This window comes from Myxine glutinosa, chromosome 1, assembly GCF_964187855.1.
Source record: "Myxine glutinosa chromosome 1, kmMyxGlut1.1, whole genome shotgun sequence".
NCBI lineage: Eukaryota > Metazoa > Chordata > Myxini > Myxiniformes > Myxinidae > Myxine > Myxine glutinosa.
The window spans coordinates 125,335,012-125,358,828 of NC_136261.1; the positions used below are offsets into that span (position 1 = coordinate 125,335,012).

Sequence of the window (23,817 nt, forward strand, 5' to 3'; positions counted from 1 at the left end):
TGCCCAAGCCTTCCCCTTTTTATCTTTCTAACAGCCTTTTCTGACTGTTCCTTTGTTGACTCTAGTCGTCAGTAGCCATGGGTGCGCGCTCTCTTACCCTCTCCAATTCTGTAGGACCAAAATGGCTTTGTATGTTGAGAATCTTCTCAAAATGACTTATCCATCTCTGCTGTTGAGCTGGCAGATTGGGGGTGCGGGGGGGGGGGGGGGGAGTGGAGAGAGGTGTTGGAGAGGGAGCTGTGGTCAACTTTGCTCTTAGCGAAGACCACTTCTCTTCTACAGTGTCTGTCATTCTTCATCATCCATGTTGCTCTGACTCCTGTGCATGCTTAATTTTGAAAGAGTGCTCTGGTGGTCAGGTGCCTATTATCACCTGCTCTACTGCCATTCAGTGTCGATATGTTAAACCTTCCCAAGCTGCCACTATGGGGTCTTTGATGGAGCTTCTCTCCTGTCATTCTTCCTTTAATACTAGGTAGTTGGTGATGAGTGATGTACTCAGCTCATCATTTCACAGTTCAGAGCAACATCGAGGCACACTTTGAAGTATTTTTGCCTAATAATAGCATAGTCAATGCAGTGCCACTGTTTGGATTTGAGATGTTGCAAGGTTTGTTTGCGGAGGTCTTTTTTCTCAAACCAGGTGTTGCAAACAGTCGCTTCATTAAAAGAGAGGAATGAGAGCCGCTCTTTGTCTGCATCATTAGGTGCTCCCCACCCATGAGGTCCACAAACACGTTTCCATTGGTCATCTTTATCAGTTCTGGATCCAAAAATTGCATCAAAGTTACCTAATATAACATATGGCTCAATTACTGGTATCACGCCCAAAGCCTGCTGGAGGTCATCAAAGATCTGATTCCTCGATTCCCTGCTTGAGTTGGTGAAAAGTAGGATATGACATGGAGGTGATTGGAGCTCCTCTTATCACCAAGTGTCGCACTAATCATGCTTTAACTCCAGGCCTTCCATTGTTGGCCTCCTGATTTCCAAATTGCTATGGTTAGGGCAGTGAGCACTATGGCAACAGTCTCTCTTTTCTGTCTTTGTTGCAAAGCATCTGGTATAGGCCTGCTAGCTGTCAGTGCTATGCTCTCCTACCTGGTAGACAGCATTTCCAAACCACTTGGTCTCTTGTTGAGTGACAACTAACACCTGGTATCTGTTCAGCTCTCTGATGGTTAGGTCCACGAGGTGATCTTCTGCTTTAGCACCTTCAGTACCCTGCCAGGCAGTCTCTAATGGTCCTTCAATGTCAAAAGGTGATACCATATTCAAAGAACTCAGATACCATATAAAACAATATCTCCTTGTCTGTTCTGTGCGCAAATAATCACTCCCTTAAAAAAAAAAGAAAAACACAACACTCTTACAACGTTAACCAGCCTATAACCATACCATATAATATAATAATGGAATAAGGTGTTAAGAAGGCCAAAATCAATTAATCAAAACTTCTGGCATATTTGCATGGATATTAATTAAATCAATGACGTAACTCTTAGGGTCAAAAAATAAAACTACCTTGGAACATATTAAAGGGCTGTTTATTGCCATGCTGGCAGTGAAAAAAAGTCATCTGAACTCAAAATAAAGTAAAAGGAAATGTGTCAACAGAAAAAAAACAATTGTTAAGAGGAAACTAAATTGATGCACCAAAAATTATTATTATTATTATTATTATTATTAACCAAATGTAATCATTTAAAACTTTTTCATTGGACATCCTTTTTTAAATGCACGATTAAGCAGTAAATAGGTACCCAGTAATTTCCTTGTTAGTAGGAATGTCTTTCTATTTCAGGTGTATGATTGCATGAATGTGAAAAGCAAGTGATAGTCTCACTAAGGGACGGACCTTGGATATGGAAGTCCATAAATAAATTACTGTAATGTTTAATGAGCTATATTTAATGATTATTTATTGATACATTTTTCCCCATTTGTAAAGGCAAAATCAAAAAAATCATTAAATATCAAATTTATTAATTTGCAGTTTTTTAATTTGATTTTAAACTTCCTTTATGTTTATACATCATACATGAGTAATAGTGTATAAATTCATTGGGACTGCAAATTGAAAATAGGTCAAAGAGCAATGCTAAGGACTAAAGGGGAGAGGGTTTGGGGAAGGGGTGGAGGTGGTCACTCAGGCTCACACAATAAAGTGAGATGTGGAGTAGAGTATTAAAAGTCTGCAAATGTAGTGAACATAATATGTAAATGACCACTTAGAAAGGTGGAGAATAAAGAAAAAAATTCTGTGATTAAAAAAAAAAGATTATGGAAAGTTGCTAAAGGCAGTTTTTCTTTTCAGCAGAAGTTAAACAGATCATCAATTAGATGTACAGGTAGTGGACAAAAAAAGGAAACACCTTGATAAATTAGATGGTATTCATAGAATACGTACCCTGCACAGTCAACTTGGTGCGAGACAACTCTTCTGTTTTTTTAAAGGTTTTTTTCTTTGATACAATATAGCTGCCAGACCACATGAGCGATGACATCATACATTTATATTCTCTTATAAAATTGTTGAGTAGACCATGCTCAATAAATTTCAAACTGATCAGACCAAGCGTTATCCCTGTCAAATTATGACGTCATAATTAAAGCACCAATGACGTCATCGTTAACAACACTTATTTCCCATGTGTAGTTCTTTACAATGAGCCACATTTCAATTTTTCTATGGAGCAGTTTCGGAGATATAGAGGTGCAACGTTTTTCGGTTTTTCCAAGATGGTGCCTGTACCACGTGACACATGACGTCATAATTATTAATTATTATACAGGAGGAGGCGCTCCTATGATGAAAATATTTTGTCCATCGGACTAACAGTTGCAGAGAGAGAAAAAATTCATACTGATAGGATCAAGCGTTATACTTGTCGAATTATGACGTCATAATGAAGGCACGGATGACATCATTATTAATATATCTTATTTCCCATAGGGAGTACTTGACAATGAGCCATGTTTCAATTTTTTTCCATTGAGCAATTTCAGAGATTTAGAGGTGTAACGTTTTTCCAAGATGGCATCCACACCACGTGACCTATGGCATCATAATTATGATTTAAATATTATACATGCTGAGGTGCTCCTGTGGTACAATTTCATGTCAATCAGACCAATGGTTGTTGAGAAAATGAATTTTAAAAAATGCAGAAACACCACACGTATGCATGTACCCAGGCGAATGCCTAACCCTGCTTTTCACTTCGCGAGCGCAGGGTAATGAGTAACACCAAGCAACGGCTTCCACACAGGTGTGGCCCAGGTGTGAATGAAGCAAATAACATCCCAGCATGCTTAAGGTCATGTATAAAAATGCTGCACAGGCCTGGTTGCCTATAATTATGGCTAGCATGACTGCAAGAGGAAAACCCCTAATGCCCCCACCCATAGAGGATGTGTGTTCGCCCAATGGATGATGAGCATGACAATGATGTTATCCATAATGTCATGGTCTTCTCAGTTACCAGATCAGAACCCAATTGAGCATTTATGGGATATTCTGGAACGACGCCCGAGACAGCGTTTTCTACCTCCATCAAACAGGTGTGAGTTGATAGAATTTCTCGTGGAAGAATGGTACCGCATCCCTTCTGCAGAATTCCAAACGCTTGTGGACTCTATGCCATGGCGCAAACAGGCCGTAACTGGACGCATGTGGTGGCCTAACGTCCTCTTAAGTGAGTTTACTTTGGTGTTTCCATTTTTTGTCCACTACCTGTAGCTTCTTCATTAAAGTGAAAGAATTGACACAGCGCCCAGCAAACATCCGTAGCTGATGGAGTAAACAAACATTGCATTGGTAGCTCACAGATAATGCTTGCAATACTTGCAGACAGCTTACATGTGGATATTGAGGGAATTGCAAATTCTGGCGGAGGTGCTGCACTGTCGCTCCACACCAATCCTCAAAAACATGAAGGTTTATTTTTCCTTCCAACTGTCCACACACAGAAGGCACATCATTTAGGACAAGGTTCTCGCTGCAGTTAAACAATATGCACACTTTTCTCAACTAAAATAAACCAAGGATTATGTCAATAAAACTTATAGTTACTTTTTTTAATTTCCACATTTTGCATAATGTTTGGCTATTTTGGGAATTGTACACTTTTATGGTCCACGCTGAGCTTACACATACAAATACACTGCATTTACCAAAAATAAAATTTTCATGTCAAATTTATCTCTGCTATACAGTCATGGCCAAAAATATTGGCACCATTGCACTTTTTTCAAATAACTCAAAGTGTTCTCCAAAAATAAGTTGAAATTGAAAAAAGTATTTGGTCTCCACAATTCTTTATTTCACTGATAATATTACAGAGCCTTTGTTTTTGATGCAGAACTTAATATATCCTTTTAAATCAGAAAATAAAAATAAATGGCATTGACAAAATGATTGACACCCGAGACTTAATATTTGGTAGCACACACAGCCTTAGGACAAAATAACTGCAATCAAGAACTTCCTACAGCCATGAATGAACTTCCTACACCTCTCTCCTGGCAGTTTGGCCCACTCTTCTTGTGCAAACTGCTCCAATTCTCCCAGATTTTTCTCCCAACTGCTGTTTTCAGATCTCCCCACAGGTGTTCGATGGGATTTAGATCTGGACTCATTGCTGGCCACTTCAGAACACCCAGCAGTTTGTCTTGAAGCATTCCTGTGTGCATTTTGAAGTGTATTTTGGGTTATTGTCCTGCTATGTACCTGCATGTACCTGCATGTACCCATGACCTTCGATGGAGACCCAGCTTTCCGACACTAGGTTGAACATTGCGCTCCAAAATGCCTTGGTAATCTCTTGATTTCATGATGCCATGCACACATTCAAGGTACCCAGTGCCAGAAGCAGCACAGTAACACCAAAACATCACTGAACCTCCTCCATGTTTGATTGGAGGGAAAGTTTCTTTTCTTTGAAGGCTCCATTTTATTTTCTGTAAACATAGAGATGATGTGCTTTACCAAAAAGTTCTAATTTGGTCTCATCTGTCCACAGGACATTCTCCCAAAAGGATTTTGGCTTGTTGAGGTGTGTTTTGGCAAACTCCAGTCGGGCATTCTTATGTCTCTCTCTCTCAGCAGTGGGGTCCTTCTGGGTCTCCTACCATAGAACCCCCTTTCATTGAGTTGGCGATGGATGGTGCGAGTTGAAACTGTTGTACCTTGTGTCTGAAGGTCAGCTTGAATCTGTTTGGCAGTTGATCGAGGTGCTTTCCCCACCATTTGAACAATCCTTTGCTTCAATCTTTCATCAAGTTTCCCCTGGCGGCCACGTCCAGGGAGGTTGGCTACAGTGCCATGGTCATTAAACTTCCTGATAACATTGCATACGGTGGACATGGGAACATAAAGGTCTCTGGAGATGGACTTGTAGCCTTGAGATTGTCCATGCTTGGCTACAATCTTGTGTCTGACCTCCTCATACAATTCTACATTTTCTTTTTTTTTCATGCTCATTGATGAAATGCAGAACTTACACAATAACACACACAGTGACACAAAACAGCAGAATGACTCCTTTTCTCTATTCAATCTGGTTGAATGAGTGATTTTTATATTGCAGGCACCTGAAACTCACCACAAGTGAGTTAAATTCCAAAGTAAAGGAAAATCACCTGCTTGAAATATAATTATTTCTAACAACTTCGAAAAGGTGCCAATAATATGAGGATTTCTGTGTGGAATAAGCTAAGATTTTGTAATCTTTTCAGCATTTTTTGTTTTGTTCCACTGGAAACCAAAGAAATACAATTGTGGATACCAAAATATTTTTTAATTTCAACAATTTTCTGGAAGAAATGGTGCATTATTTACCCTTTTGGTGCAATCCACCAAGTGAAAAGCCCACAGAATCTTGTTTCTCACAGTCTGAGAGTCCTTTAGGTACTTTTCTGCAAACTCCAAGCGGGCTTTCCTGTGTCTTTCACTGAGGAGAGGCTTCCATCTGGCCACTCTGCCATAAAGCCCAGATCGGTGGAGTGTTGCAGTGATGGTTATCCTTCTGGAAGTTTCTCCCATCTCCACACAGGATCTCTGGAGCTCAGCCAGAGTGACCATCGGGTTCTTGGTCACCTCTCTTACCAAGGCCCTTCTCCCCCGATTTCTCAGTTTGGCCGGACGGCCAGCTCTAGGAAGAGTCCTGGTTGTTCCAAACTCTGGCTTGGTTTTTGCTCTGATATGCATTGCCAGCTGTGAGACCTTATATAGACAGGTGTGTGCCTTTCCAAATCATGTCCAATCAATTTAATTTACCACAGGTGGACTCCAATCCATGTGTAGAAACATCTCAAAGATGATAAAGAGAAATGGGAGGCACCTGAGCTAAATTTAAAGTGTCATAGCAAAGGGTCTGAATACTTATGTAAGTTTGATATTTCCGTTTTTTCTTTTTAATAAATTTGCAAAACTTTCTAAAATCCTGTTTTCTCTTTGTCATTATGGGGTATTTAGTGTAGATTGATGAGGGAAAAATGAATTTAAACGATTTCAGCATAAGGCTGCAACCTAACAAAATGTGAAAAAAGTGAAGGGGTCTGAATACTTTCTGAATGCACTGTATATATATATATATATATATTGTAGTGTAGGCTGCAAACTCCAGACAGGTCGCAACTACATTCAAGTGGTTACAGTTACGCTGAAGCTGCGAGGCTCCAAAGATGGCCGAACTACAACTGTTTCTCACAAGTCAGCACCAAGTGGATTTTGCTGGTTTGCGATCTCATGTGACCGATGACGATGCTGATTACAAAACAGGATTTCAATAAATTTAATCCTCCAGGGAGGAGCGAAATGAGCGAAATAATTTGCGTGGCAAAATGGCAGCAACACAAGGCAAACTGTTCTTTAAGATATAAACAAAAAAAATCTTGCAGAAGACCGTATGCACACGACTCCTGAAAGACAAAACCACAAGACAAGTTATCTTCCTCTGGGATGGCACATACAGACACTCAAACACTCGTGCAAGAAGTGGGCAGTGCAGAGCAGAGCAGAGGCGAAGTACGTGATGAAGAGTGCATAGCTGATGCAAAACAGCAGGGGCATGAAACTGGAGAAGAACGTGTATAGTTCTGTTTAGTCTCCCCCAAAGCAAAAACAGGAGCGAGGCAGTGGGCCAGAAATTATTCGGGTCCAAAACAATAATTGAGCTCGCGTCAACTCAATATACTGTAGAAAGATCCCTTTTTTGGTGCCACCTTTTTTGGTGGCCTTTTAAAATCCATATCCCATTGTATTGAAAGTGTTGTGCATTTCTTTGGGATTTCAGCAGTGCATCTCTTCACCCTATATGTGATGTACTTGTTCATGTCACTGAAGTTTGAATTTGGAAATGGAGCCCGGTTTGCACAGTTGGCTGTTAACCCCTCCATGTATGCTTCGCTCCCCTTTTCCCCAGTTACATTCACTCATTAGGTTGTCACTTGTCTTCTCTTCATCCACACTCTTCTGCCATCACTCACCATCCTCGGTTCCCTGCCCATGCTCTTTCAGCCCATCAGCTCCAATTTTCCCATGTTCCTGTTAATTTTCCCATTATGTCTCCATTCTAACATCACCCCCTCCACGTTACTGCTGTTGTTTCAGACCCTTTACAGGATGTTCCCAATCTTTCTGTGGCTCTACCTAGCTATTCTATCTTCATTATTGACGAGCTTCAGCAATCCTCTCTTCTTCATTTACGTGATTTGTGATTGTGATTTCATCTACCTCCGAGCTGGTTATCTGGGAAATTGCCTCGACAACAAACTTCCACATTATTGCTGCATAGGCCTTCCGTGAATTTGTGGGTCTGATCCAATCAATGAACTTCCCAACCTGGATCCTGTAAATAGAACATCTGGGACATTCTCTGGGACATGGTAATAACTAACTTTCCCTCCAACCTTTGATGTTCTTCCTCTGCCCTCACTTGTTTCCTCTAATGATATTCTTGTGAAAATACAAATCTCGAGCTGTCATTAGAGATAATGTCCTCAATACCATTAAGTCTGGCAGTTCACTCTGCCCAACTGCTCGGGATTGAAATTTGCTCTGCATCTGATGTGCTGTGTCCCTGGAAGTGCTTTCACAAAAGCCTGCTCTCATTTTTGCAAATATTTATCCCATCTCATCTGCAGCTATTCTCTTAATCCTCTCAGCTTGGCTATAGGCTTCTCACAAGAGTCACTGTCAAGCAGCTTACTTCTCAACCTGTGAAGCAATCCCGACCAAGATGAACCTTAAGTTGTTTTGCGAAGTCTGAAACAAGTGCATGCTCATTCTCAGGCATGTCAGAAAACGACATGAGGCCCGTTAATGATGAACTCGCAAATCTGTTTTCTTTCTCAAAGTCATAAGCAGCTATACCAGTTGGTAGTGTCTTCATTTTTAAGTGGTGAAGCCGCCATTCGTCTGTCAAAAATGAAGAAGAACCTTTTTAACCCACCCTGTGTAAATCTAGAGGGTTCTAAATGCAATTCTAGAGGATTCTAAAGGGTAATTCTAGAGGGTTCTAAAGGATAATTCAAATTGGTAATACTGACGGGTGATTCTATAGGGTTATAAGGGTAATTCTAATGGGTTATAAAGGGTAATTCTAATGGGTTCTAAATGGTAATTATAAGGGTGATTCTAGAGGGTTCTAAGGGTAATTCTAATGGGTTATAAAGGTTGATTCTAAAGGGTGATTCTCGAGAGTTCTAAAGGTTGATTCTAAAGGGTTCTAAGGGTAATTGTAATGGGTACTAAAGGGTAATTATAAGGGTGATTCTAGATGGTTCTAAGGGTAATTGTAATGGGTACTAAAGGGTAATGCTAAAGTGTAATTCAAATGGTGATTCTAGAGGGTTCTAAAGGGTAATTCTAATGGGTTCTAAAGGGTAATTATAAGGGTGATTCTAGAGGGTTCCAAGGGTAATTCTAATGGGTGATTCTAGAGGGTTCTAAGGTCATTGTAATGGGTTTTAAAGGGTAATTCTAATGGGTTATAAAGGGTAATTATAAGGGGGTTATAAAGGGTAATTCTAATGGATTCTAAAGGGTAATTCTAATGGGTTCTAAATGGTAATTATAAGGGTGATTCTAGAGGGTTCTAAGGGTAATTCTAATGGGTGATTCTAGAGGGTTCTAAGGTAATTGTAATAGGTTTTAAAGGGTAATTCTAATGGGTTATAAAGGGTAATTATAAGGTGTTATAAAGGGTAATTCTAAAGGGTTTGAAAGGGTAATTGTAAAGGGTGATTCTAGAGGGTTCTAAAGGGTATTTTAGTGTTTTAAAGGGTAATTCTAAAGGGTTATAAAGTTGTCAGCATCTGGAAGTCCTGTAACTTGCATGGATTGCACATACTGCCAAACTGCACCGCTTCCTTCGGACACGGGTGCGATTTTTTAAATATGGATGTTCCCAAATGACAATTTCCCAAATACAGTAAATTCAGGTTTTTGCAAACAATAAGTAATTGGCATCTAAATATGATATATCAAGTTGGATTGTAGTCACACAATTGTAGTTTTTTTGGTTTAAACACACTCAAAATGCTGTTTGCAAGTGTTGCCGAATACTTACAAACATAAAGATATAAAGTGTCTTTCTGCTTTATTAGGACTGGTGTACCTCTTTTGATTTTGAAGTTTGCATTTCTAGTTTAAACTTATGTTGAATTCTCAGAGGCACATACTCAAACATATGAAACCAGATTATCAGGTAATTTAACATTATCTTCCAGGTATTATAAAGCTATGAGGGGCAGCACAATTATTGTTACAAACAATTATTACAAACAGCATGAATGCAATTAGAAAATTACAAGATCTAACAATATTCAAAGCATGTCTCTGTCACATCGCTCTTCTATGAGCCTCGATTTTTGGAAGAAAATTAAAGCAAGTGTCAAAATAGCAAAGAAGGTTTCCTAAATAATACAGTAACCCGCCTCGGCTGGCAGGTTAGCTTTGAGGTATGCACACTCACCTTTGAGCTGTTTAGCCTGGATTCAAATCTTGGCATCATGGCCAAGTTGCTGCATTTAACTTAGAGGGGCACTGCATGACTGTCACTCCAGCACCCACCCCACCCCTTCTCTCCCACCACCCTTCCCACAACCCAGCCAAATGATGCTACCTGCAGCCTTGTGCTGCACACGAAGGAAGATGATCAGCTGGACCTTTTCTCGATTAGGGAATCTTATAGTCAAAAATGTATGCAATGATCCCTCATGACAAATTTTTATTTATTTTTTTGTATACAAGATCGAGGCTCGTGTAAGAGCTAACATCAATCACAAAAAAAACAAACGGACACACAAAACATACAAAAAAGGGAGCGGGAGACAAGATGGGGAGAGAGAGGGAAGCACACAAGTACAACAGCAGAGAACAGGGACATCGGAAGATCTGTGGGAGGGAGAGGGCTTGGGGGGAGGAGGCACGGGAAGGGGGAGGGGCTGGGAAAGTATAAAACACATGGACACTGCTGGAACTTCCAGGAAAGAAAAAAGTCGGTATTTCCCAAAAAAAAAAGTGGATCTGGGGTGAATTAACGGGGGTAGAAGAGATCAAGGTTTTGGATGGGCGAAGATAAGAGAAGGTGGTGAACAGCTGTTTTAAAGACCTGGAGGGAGGAGAGGGATTGAAGAGAGTGAGGGATAAATTAATCCCTTATGACATTGATTGAAGAGAATAATCCCTTATGGCAACTTTAAAGTTACCGGTATGTATAGATTTTTGCTATAAATTGTAATGGTAATATTTTTTGCTGGATAGCTTAACATGAATTCAGACACCTTAGAACTAACTACCAATGAGTCGATGTCACGTTACATGCATCAAGTTAGTAAAAAAAAATCCCCTCAATCTCCTGTCGCTCAAAATACTATGGGGTATCTGTCAATCTCGACAATAAAGTAGGAATGGTATCATATTGTTCGTTCACTAACTCATCCTCCAGCTTGTCGCTGATCTCGTCTTGACCAAACTTGGTATGCATACGCAGGGCCCATTGGGGTTGTCTCACCTAATAGGGTCTGCTCCACAATTCCCTGAGGACTGGAGAGGACGTCATTACAAAGGTTCAATCTGTCACTGAAAGTCACTAAAGAGCAAGGTGCATGTGTTGTTGTTTTTGTTGTTGTTGTTGTTGTGGTTGTTGTTGTGATTGTTGTGGTTGTATAGACCCAGATAGTTCTCTCGAACAAGCCCGTTGCACGGAGACAGCCGATCGATCTCCCAGGAGCACCTCAGAGATCCCCCACATCCAGGATGGTGTACCCGAGCCTTCACGAAGTCAAGACCACGTCAGAGTTAGTAGAGGGAGAGAGAGAGAGGAGAGGAGAGGAGAAGAGAAGAGAAGAGAAGAGAAGAGAAGAGAAGAGAAGAGAAGAGAGACGGGCGGTCCATGGGGACTAATCAGCACTATGACCGTGATCGCGCTGCCCTGACGAATCCGGGCAGCAGGGAAGAATGGGGGAAGATTTGGCCCCTGACGTGTTGGGGGTACAAGTACAACCACCACGAAGAGGCGTCCTTGATAGTTCTGTGCATGTGTAGAAATGGTCTCCGATTAGCAAGGGGAATAAGCAACATTGAATGGATAAATGGTGTCAATAATGGACGGTCGAAAGACAAAAGCATCATCATTCTGTCAAAGTCCAAAACTTTAGAACAGACAAGATGTCAAAGTGAGGAAGAGGACGAGACACCAAGGTTGTGATCCAATTACCAATCAGATTGCTATCGCTTGTCAAGCCAGCCGTTCCTTATCAACCGTTTCGTTGGAGTGCTATCTCGAGTGATGAGGCCACTTGGTGAGTGCTCTACAAACTGGGCAATCAATGGAGCACACCCCCGACTTCGTGAGCCTTTGTTGAGAACAGGTACGTCATGAAGTATACCTTAGAATTTGCATCCCTCATCAACACCTCCTCTGAGTTCTTCCAATCTCCTGTATAACATATAAAGGTACATTTTCTAGTGTGTATGAAGTATGTTAACCCTTAGATGCAGTGATTGGGCCTCGGAGGCCCACAATGTTTTTTTTGGTTGCAAAAACAGAGCTGTACAAAAAAATTTTGGGGAATAATCCTCATTTTCACCGACTTTCATGTTGTTACACAAAATTCAGTGACATTAAAAAAATTTCATTCAGGCTCGTGGGAAAACCTTCATTCTTCAATTATAACCCGAAAATCCGACACGAATGCAGGCCTGGGGCCTTCGAGGCCCCGCATAAATGTTGTTGTACTACTATGTTATATCATTATTTTCTTGATCATTATATGCTCCTATAACTTGGTTACAAATAATTCAGTGACAAAAATATGAAAATTAAAAAACCTTTACACGAATACATTTGTGGGGCCTCCGATGCCCAATGGCTGCATAGGTGTAGGATTTTTGACATTTATGGACATATACATTCTAAATAAAAGGCTTAGTGAATCATAATTTTTGAGCAAATACTCCTCCATGCGCCTCAACTTTTTCGGGGAAAAAGGTTTAAAAACCAAGAACAAAAAAAAAAATTGCAAAAAAAATAAATAAAGATTCATTACTTGTATGGGATTCTTCCACCTAATGGGATCAATGATTCACATTTTCTGAGCAAATACACATCCATGAGCATCGACTTGGATTGAAAAAGGATATGAAAGAAAAAAAATCTATAAAAAATAAAAAATAAAGCTAACATTAAACGAATACATCTGTTGGGCCTCCGAGGCCCAATGGCTGCGTTTATGTAGGATTTTTGACGCCTGCATCTAAGAGTTAAGGAAACAGTGCCGAAGGATGAGTTATGAGTAACGTCACTTTAAAATATATATTTACCTCTGAATTTGTTTTCCTGCCTGACATTCAATGGACCTTGTTTACAGTGATATCATGTGACTCTGAGTCTGACACTAATTATTTAATTAATTATTTTGCCTGAGACTGTTTTTTTTTTCATATCAACTGATCAAATGGAAAAACATTGTGTAATAGAAAATCTTCCACTCATATTTAAAGGCTATGTTGTGGGGTAAAGTCTCACGTTAACCAACTCTACTCAAATAATCTGACACATAAGCAAAAATTAGTTACATTTTGATAAAAGCACCAAATTTCCTGGAAATGAAGTGCTCCATTTGATATCCTGTTCACAGAGAGACAAACAGACAGGCAGGGGAGAGGGTGAAAACAACCTCCACAAAACATAACCTGAAAAAAACAATATACAGCATGATTTCTCAAAAAGTTCTGGACGGATTCGGACGAAACTTGGTGGACATGTTTGTTGGGTGTTTGAAAGGGACAAATTGTTTCGATTTTGGTGAAGATGGGGATCCGGATCCGAGAAAAATTTTTTTTCGTGATTCTTCACCAATTGAGAGGTGGGACCAAAATTAAATATAGCATAATATTTCAAAAGGTTGCAGACGACTTGTGAGAAAACTTGGTGAATGAGTTGAGTAAGTGATTAGATTTGGGTGATAATAATCAAAATCAAGGTGATTCGCTTTTAGTTCAGGTCTGGATCCAGATCCGGCCTACCAATGGGAGACTAAACATAAACTGTTCAGTCTGGCGGAGGTATGTGCTCTACCGAGTGCGGTTCTGGTTCAAGTTCTGGTTCTGGCTGGTTCGGTTCTAGTTCTGGCTTCCAAGCCGGCCTCCAAAGCCAGTCGCCGACCGGGCATCCTCCGTCGTGCGAAGTCCTTCCTTGGCACACCTGAGCTCCTCACCACATACAAGGCTTTCATCCGCAGCTCAATGGAATACTGCTCTCCCCTCTGGGCTGGTGCTCCTTCACGCTGTTGAAACCAAAGCTTTCAGAATCATTGGAATCTCCCGCGATGAAGCCAACTCCGAGGGCCTTTCACTCACTCACCGCAGGCAGGTTGGTGGTCTTTCTGTCTTCTACCGACTCCTCTCTGGCCTTGCTCCCCCAGCTCTCTCTCTCTCTGTGCTCTGTCCCCCAAATACTCCTACAGGTCACACAAGATGTTCCTGCAACCCTCTTATGGTTAAAGTGCCAAAATCTAGGCTCTCTGCTCACCTTCACTCCTTCATTCCTCTTTTCTCCCGCCTCTGGAACAAACTCCCTCACTCTCTTCAATCCCACTCCTCCCTCCAGGTATTTAAAACAGCTGTTCACCTTAATCTCTTATCCTCCCCCATCCAAAACCTTGATCTTTTCTACCCCCGTTAATTCACCCCAAATCCACTTTTTTGAAATACCGACTTCTTTCCTGGAAGTCCTAGCAGTGTCCACGTGTTTTTTTTTTTACCTCTCCCACTCCCCCCCCCCCCCCCCCTTCCCATGCCTCCTCCCCCCAAGCCCTCTCCCTCCCGCAGATCTCCCGATGTCCCTGCTCTCCATCTTGTTCTCCCGCTCCCTTTATCATGTGTTTTATGTTTTAGTTTGTCTTTTTGTAATCATTGTTAGCTCTTACATGACCTTATATCCAAAAAAGAAAAAAAAGAAGATGTGATATGAAGTGTTTTGAGTTATAACAGAATTATATTAATAACAAATGTTATCCTTCTTTTGCATGTATGCTCCAGCAATAATGAACTACACATCAAGTCTAAAGCCTAGGAGCTAATATATGAAGGACATAGGTGTAGACTATGTGATGGAGCCTACTCAATCCCCTGACATTATTTAATGGCGATGGTTTGTGGAATGCAAACTAATTATGCCTGGACCAAACTATCAGTCTGCAACTCTAACACAGCCAACTGACTGACAGATATGTTTTCTTTATGAAGAGGATGTGAAAGATAAAACAACTAGTGTTCTGCGATAGCAAAGAGCAAGAAATATGGTTATGACTCCATTGGCCACAATTTGCTGGAATTCAAGGAAATTGGTTACGTATCAAAAGACATAAATTTGGTCAGACTGAATGGTTGGTGATGGAATCACAGAAAGTATTATGCATTACAAATGTCTACGTCACAAATCTTGTAACCTACATTTTACACAAGAAAGGCTACAGAGAGTGGAGGTCATATAAAAAAAAAATTCCATAACCAAATCGAATGAAAACAAGAGATCCAATCTTTATTCTTCATTTACTGTCCTTAATCCTCTAACCAGCCAAAGTGATTAATCAGATGGCCAATTGCACTAGACCAGCATCAAAGACAACAGCATCAAACACAACCTTCATGACACAAAACATTTAGGTAAATTAGGAATCTGAGACATTCATGCATTAGAATACAACACAATAACACAGAAAATGCTGAGCAGCCCTAAAACAGAATGGCTCTCAGGGTGGGAGCATAATAACAGCAAAAGCCTTTGACTTTGCAGAATTGGCCGCTTACATTGCAGAATCCACGTGCGATGAAAGCACATTGCCTGTATTCAAGCTGTGTGATCTTACCAATCTGGATGTTGACAGATAAAAGCCAAAATCTGCAGATACTCCAAACAAGGTTAATTCCATTAGATTAAAACAATTATACCTGACTTGAGGACCCAGGGCCATGGCAAAGAAGTACTTCTTGCATATGCCAATGACTTTACTGCTGCCCTCCAGTTTACGCATGAAGGAAGTTCTGAATATAATGCTATGGTTCTAGCAAAATGTAGCACGGATACACAATATTACACACAAGGAATTGTGAGACAGATGGATGCCATTTTATCCCATCAGGTCTGTGCTACATCAACGCCAAATTAATTCAATCGATCATTTTATCGACTTCAATTCACTGGGGGAAGGGGAGGTTGTGAGAGGGAGTACTTACTAATGTCACCCAATTTTTTTATTTATGTCAAGTTGCCTGAAGAGCAAGTGTTACGGATTCGGCAATTATTATTATTGCTGTTATTATTATTATTGTGGGTTCTAAGTATTATGGGTATTGTTGTTTAAGAGAAATGGTTATTGTGGTTAAAAGGTTAAAATCGCTCATGGTAAAAATGAGACAGGAAATCGGATCGTGACCCGGAAAGAAAAGGCATTAAAGAAGAAGAGCGCGTGAGGCAGAGGAAAACGACGCGTTTTGGTAAAAGCTCCGTACCCAGCGTGGTCGAGCGTCCATGGAGAGTGAACTTTGAGTCCTTGAAAGGATTCTCGTGCGATCGGTGTTATCGCTGGAGTTGTGGAAAAAGCCTGCGAAGCCAGGTGCAGGTGTGAGATTCCGGAGAATCTTCGCCTAGAGGCTGCGGCTCGAGAAAGAACTGACCGCCATTTCGCGGACCTCATGCGTCGTTCGCGGAACATTGGTTAGCCGCATCCGCTGGTCCCGCCCTCCGGTGGTTTGCCGAGGATGTGTGTGCGCGACAGCGGCCTTTGAAGAATACGGTGCGGTTCGCGACTGCACGGTGTATGTGCACGTTTGGATAGCGTCTTTGGGATTCCTCTTTCCACCGCCAATTGGGGTTGGCTGGGACCACGTGACGGTCCCCGCCTTACCTACATCTCCTTACCCGCCTCATCGCCATCGCCTCTTCACCGGGAGCACCATTGTGTTCTAGAGACATTGAGAAGGGCTCTGTTTCAGTCCCTGGGGGTGCCGTGAGTTTGAGATAGGTTACCATCTTAAGATTTGATTGTAGGGTTGATTGCCCCATTGGTGTATGGTTCTTTTTGTGTGCTTTTAATATAATATTTGTTCATTGACAACCAAGGGTGTGGTTTCCTTATTGATTTGGATTGTTTCCTTTGGTGGTTTCCTGGATGGTTTCATTAGTGATTGATTGCGACACGGAATAGCATATATATCTTTCTGCCGGGGTTCCTCTCAGTGTTCGAAGGTTACCGAGACCAGGACATTGCAGAGGACCCCGTAACACAAGGTTTAAAGTTTTTTTCCATATAAGTTTCAACCATGTCGAACAATTTATGTGCTCTGTGGTGCCCTGGCGGACGCTCATTTTGGAGAATGTTTCTAAACAAAGGAAGTTTCAATTAGGGTCTATCCAAATGCAATAATTTCACAATACAAAACCATAAAATGTATTGTTGAAACTTTTAGAGACACTGGAGGTGTGAAAGACCAAATTAAAGGAAGGTGAAAACCCTTCAGTGAGAATACCTCGTAGGATAAAGGATGTAAGAGAAGCTTTTCAGGCCTCTCCGAAAAAGTCGATACACCAACTTGCACAGCTGGTGGGAATTTCTTGCATGCCCATTGGCAGAATCATACATAATGATCTGAAGCTGTTTCCATGCAAGATACAGTTACTGCAGCATCAGATTTAAATAAATAAGAGAGTCGCATACGTCTCGTGGTGCTTTGGAGTTTTTGAGACGACATTTCCCGGGTGATCGACTCATTTCTTTATTGACGTACAACTCATGGCCTCCCTACTCCCCGCGGATGTATCTGCTCCTGACTATTACCTATGGGGATCTCTCAAAGCTAAAGTCAATGAAAACAACCCACACACACTGCAAAAGTTGAAAACAACATCAATCAAGAAATCAGATGCATATACCAGCTCAAGTTCTCAGTGGAGTATTTGACAGTACTTCATGTACATGTTACAGCTGTCATCCAGGGATGCGGTGCTTGGCTTGAGCACTTCATCAACTATAAATGATAATGCTCCTTATTGCTTGTTGACGCATCATTTTTTCACGATAATAAACAAAAATGTAACTAATTATGTGTATCATTCGACAAAAACAAACAAAATTGACCAATAATAAAAAATATTGTAGTTAACTAAAAAGTTGAAAATCATTTTGGAGTACCATGTATATATACAATCTGGTATACCCAACCAAGGTCTAGCTAGTAGCTAGAATATAATTTCATATGAAATTCGAAACAAACCAGGTCGGCCTGACACACACACACACACACACACACACACACACACACACACACACACACACACACACACACACACAACTCACTCGTGTATGTATGTATGTGTATATATTGTCGTGTGACTACCCTGTAGTAAACACCGCAGGGTGACACGGATGACCAAACGGGCTTTACTCCAAGGCGTTCAATCCAAAAATGATGGCATTCTTTACACGCGAGGGAAAGGAGGATGGCGAACTTACCTGGGCGGCTTCCACCCAACGTCTTCACACCTGGATAATCAATCAACTCGACGACACAGAATTAAAATGTACAAACAAAAAGGTTTAATGAAAATAAATGCCAGTCAACAAGAAAATGCGCGATAAGACCAATATCCTAAATGGGACATCCCCATACAGACCCGAATACAGACAAAGGGAAATATAAAAGAACTAAAATAAATGTGTGTTATTTATTGTGGGCACTTAGCTCCGAGTTGCTCTTGAACACCATCAGGAATCGTCAAAGATTGTTGCAGGCCTCTACGTCGTTGCGCACGAAACCGCAGGCTTCACTGCCCATGGGCGCAAACATGGCCTCGCCGCGCGGTCCGCTCACTCCTGGCTCCGTGCGCGAAGCGAACAGGCTGCGCCTGCATGGTCACTCCAGCCACGCTTGTCCTTACGATCTCGTTCACCAACACCAACACCAAAGCCAGACGATGCAAGAAAGTCCAGAGCCTCGACCATTCATTCTCAAAACCAGGATGTGAGAGACAAAAAAAATAGTGGAAATCAAGAGAGAGTGAGGGAAAGCCAAGAGGAGAAAATGTCGGCAGAGCGTTCTATTTTACTCAAGGCTCTGACGTCATCCGTGCCTGCTCCACCAATCCCATAGTCCCATCTTAGCAGTCCTTGCGCCAATCAATCCTGGACCAATCACTGCTCTTTGGGGCATGGCCTCTCGGCCCTGCCTGTGCATGTGTACTCACCAGGTCAGTGTTATCCGCGGTAGTGCTCGATGTCCTGCTTCCGGTTGGTTTTTATTTAGTGTGGTAAATGTGTGATTTCTGTTTAGGTATTTGTGCTGCTGGTGTCATAAGGAACAGAGGAAAAATAACAGAGACCATTACATACAGGGGATTAATTACCCATAATCCCTAACTAATTAACATACCCTACCCCTCGTAACGGGAACAAAGATACGCTCTTCCACGACATATGGTCTACCGGATCCCTACTTATGATACATGAGGGTTTCTTCTTGTTCACGACAGTCGGAGCACACTACCTATGCAATTTTACCTAGACCAAGGTATTGCCTACCCCCCCACAAACGTATAGATATATATGCATACACATATACGAGGGCCAGTCAATAAGTAACCTTAAAATGGCGATATAAGTTCGAGAATGTAATGTGTGTATGTAGGGGAGGTAAGGTATATTGTCATCTCTGGACCAATGAGAGATAGCGATTGCCAAGTGCTTGCTGGGTAAGGAATCATGTGATCTAGTTTAGCTAGGCCGGAGGAGTAATGTCCTTGGCTGAACTTTTGTAGTAAACATGTTTTTCCCTGAATTGTAGCCTGGACAGTATCATCGGGTGATGTGGCTTGACATTGTGCGAGTGCGAGAGGATATTGCATTCTTTTCAACCTTTTCCACTGCCTTGCATGATGAACATTTCGTGTATAAATTTGGTGCTGTATTGAGTGAGATTCAGAGATTTTTGCTTGCAGCTTTGCAATTGCATTTTCTCTCTGTATGTACAGCTCTTCAATAAAAAAAATCCAGTGATTACAAAAGTCTTGTCATCCTTCCTTTGAGGAGAGACACCGACATGAATTTGCAGACGAAACATGTTATATCTATGGGTAAGAGTCATGTTTTGCCTGTTTTAGATCTGGCAGCATTAAGCGTATGACGTCATTAGAGCAGTTCCAAGATGGCAGCTCCCTTGGAAGCATACACCAGGGAGGAGCACCGTTCTGTCGTCAGTTTCTTGGGAAGTGAGGGTTTGAATCCCAGTGAAATCTATCACAGAATGAAGATGCAATATGGTGATGCATGTTTATCGCTGCAGCAGGTGTACGACTGGGAAAGGAAGTTTAAAAGTGGAGTGTCCAGTGTGGCAGACGCTGCTCACTCGGGCCGGCCTCAAACAGCCGACACACCAGAAATGCTTGCAGGAGTTGAGCACATTCTAAGGGAAAACTGTCGCATTACACTGGATGAAGTGATCTCCGAATTGAACATTAGCCATGGTTTAGAACACCATATCATTCACAACGTGCTGTCGTTCCGCAAAGTGTCTGCAAGGTGGGTGCCTAGACAACTCACACCCAAACTGAAAGAACGGCGAGTGGACGCATGTGAAGAACTTCTGCAACGTTATGAAACAGAAGGCTCGTAGTGACTGGGGATGAAAGCCTGGTCCACTACTTTCAGCCAGAAACGAAGAGGGCAAGCAAAGAGTGGTGACATTCAACTTCACCGACGCCCAAAAAATTCCCACACACAGCCATCCGCTGGAAAGGAAAAGTGATGCTGACGCTCTTCTGGGATAGCCGAGGCCCACTTGTAGAGCATTACATGCCCAGAGGGACGACAGTCACCAGTACATCATACTGTGACCTCCTTAAAAATAATCTGAAACAAGCAATCAGATCAAAACGTCGTGGACTACTCACCACCAGTGTTTTGCTGCAGCATGACAATGCTCGGCCCCATACTACCCATGCCACAGCTGCAACAATTGAGGACCTGCATTTTGAGTGTCTTCCTCATCCACCCTACTCGCCAGACCTCGCCCCTTCGGATTACCACATCTTTGGGCCACTTAAAGAGGTGCTTGGTGGAATCACTTTCCGATCCGACAAAGAGGTCCTAGAGGTGGTGCACGAATGCCCACACAAGCAGCCAAAACATTTTTTAAAGAGAAGAATCCAGGCCTTAGTAAAGCGCTGGAGAAAATGCATTGAGCGCAATGGAGATTATGTTGAAAAATAACAGTTGTTACACACATACATGCAATAAACAAGTTGTGAAAAATATTTTAAGGTGACTTATTGACTGCCCCTCATGTCGACAATATATATATATATATTATTGTTAGGGATCCCATGTCTGTCGACGTACTATGGGGAGGGGTTAAGACCCCGTTTCCCCACAGACACCGGGTCCACGGGCCGTCGACCACAACGAAGCTCCAATCGCCAGTCCCCCAACCATGGGCCGAAGGGTTATCAACCGTGATCCGAATACCTTCGAGACCACGTGACCGGGAAGACCGAGAATTGAACCCCTCGTGATCCCACACCTATTTCAATCAGGCGCGCCAAGTGATTCGTGCGGTGTGGGTCGCAGTTTTGCACTGCATGTTCTACGGACCTAATCGAGCAGCCAAATTCGGTTCGAACGATGCTGGGACAAGGGGGGAAAAGACGCACACGGGCAGGTCGAGAAGAAATACAATGTACACATCTTTATTCACAAAAACCACAGAAAAAGGATGAGAAGCAGACGTAACATAAATTCTTACCTATCTATTCCCAACACAGGCGCCTGGCACATTTGCACACAGGGTGAATCACACAGCGGTTAGACTTGTACCGGAAGGACGTGCGGACGCTGATTCGGGCAGTTCCTGCACGTGGTGTATGGATCGATCCAGTAGACAGAACGAAGAATGAGCAGCTCGGAGAACGAACCAGCTCAGAGAACGGCCAGCTCGGAGGAAGGTCAGCACGGAAAAACCACCATCCCGGGCTATGATCAGCACAGACTTTTATCGGGGGGAATGCCCTTCTGGAAGGTTGCACGGCCGGCCATTGGTTGCTGTGGATCATGTGCCCCGCCATTCAGCCCCGCCTCCTTCTGGAAGGTTCCACAGCCTACCATTGGCTGCTGTTGGTCAAGTGCGGTCGGTCATTCAGCCCGGCCTCCTTCTGGAAGGTTCCACGGCCTACCATTGGCCGATGTTGGTTACGTGCGGTCGTTCATTCAGCCTCGTCTCCCTCTGGAAGGTTTCACGGCCTGTGCTCGCCCACCCATGAACCAACGCCTTCTTTCAAAAACACAAGGGGTTGGGATTGTGCCTAACTCAACACATATATGCTTTAATTACTGCACAATGGAAAGGGAGCTAATCTTTACATTTAATAAGAAATAACTGACTAATGCAGGCTACATGTTGTCGTGTAATTAACTAGAGGGGGTTCCTTTTATTGTTCAACCGTAACAATATATATTGCTACGGTTTTGAGGTTTGTACAGTGAGCCTAATAAAGGTTAAAGGTTTGCCCCCCATAGATAGTCACACGAGCAACATGTAGCCTCATTGGTAGTATCGTTATTTCTTAGTATGTGTGAGAGTAGGCCCTTTCCAGTGTTAATTCTGTGTTGTGTAAAGCCAGGAAAATAGGCCCTACTGCCACCAATCATCCTGCATCCATAACCTCAATACAGTTTGTTAACGTTGGTTCATTTTGGGCGAGTTAACACGAGGGAGGTGGAGGAGGGTCGGGGCGGAGTCGAGGCAGAGCGGCAGGAGCGATGACGGTAAGTATGAGCCGCCAATCAGGGCTCAGGGGTGGTGGCATCAGAGGGCATGGTGAGAAGAGTCTGGTGAGTTCCAGAAGGTTCACAGGGCGGGCCTATATAACCCGCTGCGCAAAGCCCTCGAAAGGACTGCAGCGTTGTAAAGGACTTGCGGCAAACAGGACTTGCGGCAAACCGGACTGAAGCGGAGGACTAGCGCTGGAGAGATACCAAGAAGGGCTCATTGTGACCTTACAGCCCGAACGCGCGGTGTTTGATGAGCTTGTTGCGCCTTGCCACACTTGCATGAAAACGGCTGAGTAACCGCCCTTTGCCGTAAAAGTCCCCCCTTGCCGTTCCGGCCGATATATCGCTTTGTTCGAGAGATGCGCTACGAGCCCCTGTCTTCGCCGATCACCATCTTCGCGGGACGCACGTGGGCCGTGGAGAGCTGGACGAGGACCATCCCTGGACGCGTTGGGGAACACCTGCCCATCTGCAATCCCCTGTGTGAGTGTGTGAGACGGGCCCATTGTCCTGGGATCAGTTAAGACTGTTTAAGCTTGCTCTGTGTCTCTTCGTCCTGAACTGTAAATACGTGTGGAAATAATTAAACCTATCTGTTCTTCCTTTCTTCTGAATTCGATCGTTTCTGTGATTTCTCCAATTGACTAAGCGTGGCACGAATAAGATCGCTCCAATCGGGTTCCATTAATTGAGACTGCATGGATCACGTGTACGCAAACCGCTCGGCGTACTCCAACCTCACGTGGTTCGTGCGAGGCTTGCTACCTCGTTTCCGTGGCGGCGCGAGTACTTAGGTACGAGCGAGAATTTGGTCCCGAACCCCTATTTTGCGCTCGCCCGGAAAGGACGTAATAAGTCTCGGTTCCGCCAGGCCAGTAAAGACAAGGGGATTAATCCCCCCTTGATAAGGGGAAGAAGGCCGGCGAGAGAACCGCAACAATATATATATATATATATATATATATATATATATATATATATATATATATATATATATATATATATATATATATATTGTTACGGACTGCGGATAAGGATGTTGGTTTGCCGAGCGGATGGCACCGCGGCCGAACAGTTACCCCGACTAACCCGATTCCCGAACGTTGGCCGGATAGCGCCACAGATATTCAATAGGGAAAAGACAAAGGTGACACGGATGTGAAGAAGAAGAAGACGAAAAGGTTGGAAGTACTACTAAATTTTTTCCTATTATTTACACGCTCAAAGTAACCAAGGAAGAAGGAAAGATAAGAAAATAATTTACAGAAGATATTAGAGACACAGTGCAACGCTAGCTTACCTACAGTCTTAATTAACCCAGGGACAGAACAAACAAGGACAGACTCACGCCGGGAATGATGATAGGACTGGCAGGAGATGGATGGCTGGAGGGAGAGGAAGGTCCACGGATACTGCAGCACGATCGGCGCGTTTGGCAGCCGCCGTTCCTTCGCGGCCCCGCTCAAAACTGCCGTCAAGGCCCCA

The 23,817-nt window shown here is 42.7% G+C and overlaps 2 protein-coding genes across 2 annotated transcripts in view; one reads left to right on the forward strand and one right to left on the reverse strand.

The window, feature by feature from the left end:
* LOC137427941 (beta-1,4-N-acetylgalactosaminyltransferase 3) overlaps nt 1-4,756 on the reverse strand; it is a 236,156-nt gene extending 231,400 nt beyond the window's left edge. Inside the window, exons 1-2 of the mRNA XM_078770980.1 lie at nt 4,733-4,756; nt 3,863-3,958 (exon numbers count right to left, since the gene is read on the reverse strand). Of these exons, the coding sequence (XP_078627106.1) occupies nt 3,863-3,958; nt 4,733-4,756 (120 nt within the window). The remainder of the gene's footprint in view (nt 1-3,862; nt 3,959-4,732) is intronic.
* LOC137428074 (protein mono-ADP-ribosyltransferase PARP12) overlaps nt 1-23,817 on the forward strand; it is a 1,016,466-nt gene that overhangs the window by 750,320 nt on the left and 242,329 nt on the right. The window lies entirely within an intron of this gene.